This window comes from Podarcis liolepis (genome assembly GCF_965112155.1).
Source record: "Podarcis liolepis genome assembly, chromosome: 16".
NCBI classification, from domain to species: domain Eukaryota; kingdom Metazoa; phylum Chordata; class Lepidosauria; order Squamata; family Lacertidae; genus Podarcis; species Podarcis liolepis.
Window position 1 is genome coordinate 1,819,698 of NC_139567.1, and position 6,000 is coordinate 1,825,697.

At 39.2% G+C, this 6,000-nt stretch overlaps 1 protein-coding gene across 2 annotated transcripts in view; it reads left to right on the forward strand.

Annotated features, from left to right (window-relative positions):
• The window catches only part of PIWIL2 (piwi like RNA-mediated gene silencing 2), a 72,358-nt gene extending 66,980 nt beyond the window's left edge, over positions 1–5,378 (forward strand). For both annotated transcript variants that reach the window (XM_083480376.1, XM_083480375.1), the window contains exons 22-23: positions 1,950–2,057; positions 4,644–5,378. In XM_083480376.1, coding sequence (XP_083336502.1) covers positions 1,950–2,057; positions 4,644–4,800 — 265 coding nt within the window. In that variant the 3' untranslated portion in view covers positions 4,801–5,378. The remainder of the gene's footprint in view (positions 1–1,949; positions 2,058–4,643) is intronic.
• The last annotated feature ends 622 nt before the right edge of the window (positions 5,379–6,000 follow it).

The window sequence follows — 6,000 nt, forward strand, 5'->3', positions numbered from 1 at the left end:
TAATAAATCTTTATATCTTGTCCAGACATTAAACAGTGTCTTCCTGACTATATGGTTCTTGAATGCTTTATGAGCTTTAACCTTGTCATACCACAAGTATGCATGCCACCCAAACACATTGTTAAAACCTTCCAAATCCAAGGTGTCAGTATCTTCAAGAAGTAGCCAGTCTTTCAGCCAGCAGAAGGCTGCTGATTCATAATACAGTTTCATGTCTGGCAGGGCAAACCCCCCTCTTTCTTTAGCATCAGTTAGTATTTTAAATTTTATTCTGGCCTTTTTGCCCTGCCAGACAAACCTGGAAATATCTCTCTGCCACCTCTTGAAACAGTCCATCTTGTCCACAATCTGCAAGGTCTGAAACAAAAACAACATTTTTGGCAATACATTCATCTTTATAACAGCTATTCGACCCAACAAGGAAAGCTTCAGTTTTGACCAAATTTCTAGATCCTTTTTGATTTCTGACCAACATTTTTCATAGTTATCTTTAAACAAATTCAAATTTTTAGCCATCATATTAACCCCTAAGTATTGCACCTTTTTAACCATATTTAAAAACCATCTCCTTCTGAAACCTTTCTTTTTCCAAAGTTGTCAAATTTCCCCCCAAAACCTTAGTTTTCTGCTTGTTTAATTTGAATCCTGCCACTCGACCAAATTCTTGGATCAATTCTAACACCCTTTTCGTACTAGATTCTGGCTCCTGTAGTGTCAAAACAAGGTCATCTGCAAATGCCTTGAGTTTAGCTCCGACCTGACACTTGAAAGTCTTTGTTGCCCTCCTCTGAACCCAATTCCATCTTCCCAACACCATAGAATAAATCAGGTGAAATGTGGCATGCTAGAACTATGTAGTCAGGTTACATAATGTACCTCAATATCAACTTTTACTCTTTAATCCAGAGGTTTCCAGTCTTTGGCAATAACCCTTCTGGAGTTCTTCATTGAACATCTTAAAGATTTGTGTATGAAACTTCTCACTAGGTTGAAAATCTTTAGGTGGTCTCCTTGGCAGACTAGATACTATGACACCCTCTGTCTTCCTGGTATCTTTGCCAGTCAAACTGGTGTTCATCTCTGCACTCTTTCCCTTTTTGATAGAGGAAAGAGCCATAAATTTAACCTGATGGGAATAAAAAGCTGCTCATCGGCAGCTGTGACAACAAGTTGTAAATTACTATGCCTATGTGGCTAGATATCAAATTTTCTCTGGGGAAAAAATAATTTGGGTTTAACCAAGCTACCTGAAGAGCATAGTGCTTCTCAAGTTTACCTGAATGCCTCCAAGCCAACCAGACAACATGGCCAGGCACATGGGAAGTGGTGACCACTGGTCAGTGATTTCCCTCTCCCTTAAGGGCTGTACATGACAAATAACCAGTCTTGCAATGTGATCAACAGGTAAGGATCTTCTCTTTTGTTGGCAAGGGGCTTTTTAAAGTCAGCACTGACAGTGCCCTCAAGAAGGTGTTGGGGAAGGGCTGCTGCTCAGTAGCAGAGCACATGGTTTGCATGTGAAACCTCCCAGGTTCAGCTGCTGGCATTTCTTGGTAGGGCTGCAGAAAATCCTGTAAACACCAGGAGAAGTATTGCGAGTAAATGTAGACAGTTGTGATCTAGATGACCTAATGGTATTGAATAAGCCTCTCTGTTTCCCAAATTATTTTTGTTTCCCAAATTCTTTTTGAATTGAGTTGGTCCCTCGCTTGCTTGCTTGACTATCTTGCGTGCTGCTTGTAAATAAAAAATATATCTTTATTGATATATATATTGTGTGTGTGTGTGTGTGTGTGTGTGTGTACATACACACACACACAATATATATATATATATATATATATATATATATATATATATATATATATATATAATGTGTGTGTGTGTGTACACACACACACACACACACACATATATATTGATAGCATTTTTTAAAAAATTATTCTTAGGGTGGATTTTTACTTGATGGCTCATTATTCACGACAAGGTTGTGGCATTCCAACTCACTACGTCTGTGTAAGAAATACTGCCAACCTCAGTCCTGACCACCTGCAGAGGTGAGTGCATTTCATGTTTTAGATGTAATCTCTTAATTCCTCTTAGGGATTTGTGTGTGTGTGTGTGTGTGTGTGCTTTTAGTTCACATGTACATAAAGTAATATATAAATATTTATATCATTACTTTTTAAAACATTAGAAATTGGGTGTTTTCTCATGTCTTGCCATTGCAAGTATTATACTGCTGCTCTGATAGTGAGATGGTCCTTTGACCAGGGTGAACAGTTGAGTGTGCCGAATAATGGCTCTAAGGATAACCCATCTGGAGGCTTGGGCTTTGACTAGCTTGCTGTTGGTGAAGATATGCTTTGCCAAAGTGAAAGATCAGGGGCTCACCTTGTGCCAACTTTAATGTCTTTCAGCACCAGCCAAATTCTTTTGGTTGGTTTTCTGCTGTATTTTTTGTTATTTTAGATGCTCTAGGTCCATGGGGATGATTTGATTGCTCCCTTTATTATATTATTACATGATTTTGTCTGATTGCGAATCCCTACTCCAAATAGTTGTCCTATTTCTGGTTTTATTGGTTTTGTTCTTTTTATTTCTTTTAATTGTTTGTTGCTCAGATAACTCTAATCATAGGATGACTGATACATGTAGTAAATTTTATAAAACAAATGTCTAAGAAATTAGAGTTGACTTCTGAACCTTTACTCTGCTAAACTGAGGGTGGGGAATCTCTGATCTGTGGGTCAGGGTGTTCAAGTTGGCCCATGAGGCCATTTCCCCCAAACCACACCTAACCATCAGCTGGTGTCATTCATGATATCATTTGATAGGCAGGGTTAAATCCTACATTGACTGTGCAATCCTACACCCAGTAGCCAAACAGAGCAGGATTTAACTGTCATTGAACCCTGCTCAGTTTTGCAAGGGGTTTGTACAGAATCCCTTGCAAAATCAAAGGGGCAGAAACCATCTTGCACCTGCCATTGTAACATCAGGTGATTGATAGGTAGACAGCCCCACCCACCTGTCAAATAAGGCTGCTGAGGCTGATCCTGATAGGGGTCAGGCCTGTGGAGTCAGAAAGGTTCCCCACCCCTGTGCCGAGCTATCAGAGTAAAAGAGGTGGCTCAATAATGCTTAACACTGAAGCTCCTAAATTAATCATCCTGTCTGAACAGCAGCTCCCTTACCTGGCACTGCATTTTACTCTTTCACATCTGTCGGCCTCAGTTTGGTTGAGATCCTTGTAGAATCATTTCAAGAAATACTTTCCTTGCTTGGAATTGAACTGGAAGACAGCACTCTAGTTGCACATGCTTCTCTCGTCTTCCTCCCTGTACCTATGGATATTGGAATGCACATTGGATAGCAGTGGAGCAGTATATTCATAGAACTAACCGTGGCCATGATCCTGAAGTTCTTAACCCTATGATAAAGTGACTGGTGTTGCTCAGAACTGAATTGGATTAAGTATGGAGAAACTCTGATTTGAAGATCACCAGAATAATGTGAATAATGAAAATATTATATAAAGTGTCTTTCTGATGAAGCACTGTACAAATTAAACCAAACTACAGGTTCTTGCATCTAGGGGCTCCACATAGCGCCTAAAGTAGCTATCTGGTATAATTAATGGCACTTCTTAAGTCTGACAACTTCTCCTGTCACCTCTTAAATGGCCCCTAAAATATCCCCTCTTTCTCCCTTGCTTCTTCCCACTTTGCTCATCAGTACTGCTTTTGCCACCTTCTCCCTTGTCCTTTGTTTGGGTTACTCCCCCATTACTTTTTCCTTCCCATTTCCCTTTGTGTTTCTTGTTAATTGTAAGGAGATCTCTGCAGCTTTTAATTCCATGTGCAGGTATGCAGGTTGGGTTTGATTTAAATCACGATTTAAATCACTACTCAGTAAGACTTGATTTAAATCAATTTTTTACAGAAAGACTCATTCTTGCTGGTAAAATCTTAATATTTACAACCAGATGAAGGCTTCATTTTTGGAATAATGAATTTTCACAGTTATATCAAAAATTACTGATTTGGTTATACTATTAGAAATACATCGACAGATAATTATGAAATTATTGTGAGGTTTAATAAGTTAACTGTTTATATTTGGACAATTTTTCTGCTGTACTTTATTGGAAGGAGAAAAATAAATAAGGAGAAGGAGAAGGAGAAAAATAATCATTTTCTTAATAACAATTTAGACAATTCATTTAACTAAAACAGTAATATTATAGCATATTTATCCATGTTTGTTAACCAATGTGGTTAAACAATCTAAAAAAAAGCTTAGTCTGAGTTTTAGCACACATGTAAAACTTAAAACAAATCCTTATTTCCTGATGAATAGCCTTTGAACTATAATGTAACGTAAATAGAAAACTATCTTTAGCATTTTATTTTAAAAATCTGATTTAAATAAAAAAAATCTGATTAAACTAAAAAAAAATCTGATTTTTTAATTTTAAATCATTGTTTTTTATCCACCCTGCAGGTATATTTTCAGTACAGTCACTGTTAAAGGTCAATCCTTCCTTCTAGAACGGGGGGGAGGGGGGAGTTTCCAGAGAATAAGGTTGATATTCTGTTGGGGGGGGAATTATCCTCTCTCCCTCCCACCTTTTTTAACAGGCTGACCTTCAAGCTTTGCCACATATACTGGAATTGGCCAGGAACCATCAGAGTGCCAGCTCCTTGCAAGTATGCTCACAAGTTGGCCTTTCTCTCAGGTCAAATTCTACACCATGAACCAGCAATTGAGCTCAGTGAAAAGCTCTTCTTCCTATAGTTACTCCAGCCAGGAGCATGGAGAAGGCAGTCCCCCAAGGCAGAGATGAGGAGAAAATCTCTTCCTGAATCACCCTGTTGGACAGTACATACTGCCCTTGGACCACTAACACACCCGTGAGCTCTGCAGTAGCTGTTAGCGTCCTCAGTCCTATGCATGTTTACTTCAAAGTGAATACCCAACTATTCTTCAAATTTCAGCAGTTTGTAACAAGTAATAAATGGTAACCTAATTTCAGCAAAATAGCTAATAGCTGGCAACTATTTTAACTTTGTCAATATTGCCTGGAATTTTCATTTTTGTGTTATTGTGTATGTTCAGTTAATACATATCTTGCTTTAGTTTTAATAGGTGGTTATAATACTAGAAAACTTTTTTTTAAAAACAACAACAACCCATGGACATTCCCCAAGTATCTAAAGATTTTTCAGTTGGATTATTTAAAGGTTTTTTTCCTATAGTTATATACTTTAACCTTAATACTATCATGTTCTTTAAAAGGAAATGTGTCTTTTCTCTCTTTTTGTTAAAGGTAAAAATTCCTTTGTTAGGCTGGAATAAAAACAAAACTTTCTATATTTAACTGGCTGAACTAACTTTATGTAGTCTCCATACCACTAAATGCCTGTTTTTGCAAGTTGCTCTGTATTAACTATGTAGATTGTGAGTTGTTTAACATAGTTAAATCTCTGAAATGAAGAATATTTTCAACTGGATTTCAGATGCATTGCCAAAGATCAAGGCGGGTCGGGGCTGCTGATTCTTCTAGACCTGTTAGCAGCCTTCGACATGGTCGATCACGAACTCCTGGACCACCGCCTTGCCGACGTGGGGATCCAGGGCACAGTCCTTCAGTGGCTGCGCTCGTTTCTCTCTGGTTGGGGACAGAGGGTGGCGCTGGGGGGGGGGGAATTGTCATTGCGCCACTCCTTGGTGTGTGGAGTGCCTCAGGGTGCTATACTCTCCCCTATGCTTTCCAACATCTTTATGCGCCCCCTCGCCCAGCTTGTCCGGAGTTTGGGGTTGGGCTGCCATCAGTACGCTGATGACACCCAACTCTATCTGTTGATGGACGGCCACCCTGACTCGGCCCCAGACACACTGATCAGATGTTTGGAAGCTGTGGCTGGATGGTTACGTGGGAGCCGGTTGAAGTTAAATCCTTCGAAGACAGAGGTCCTCTGGCTGGGTCGGGACGAT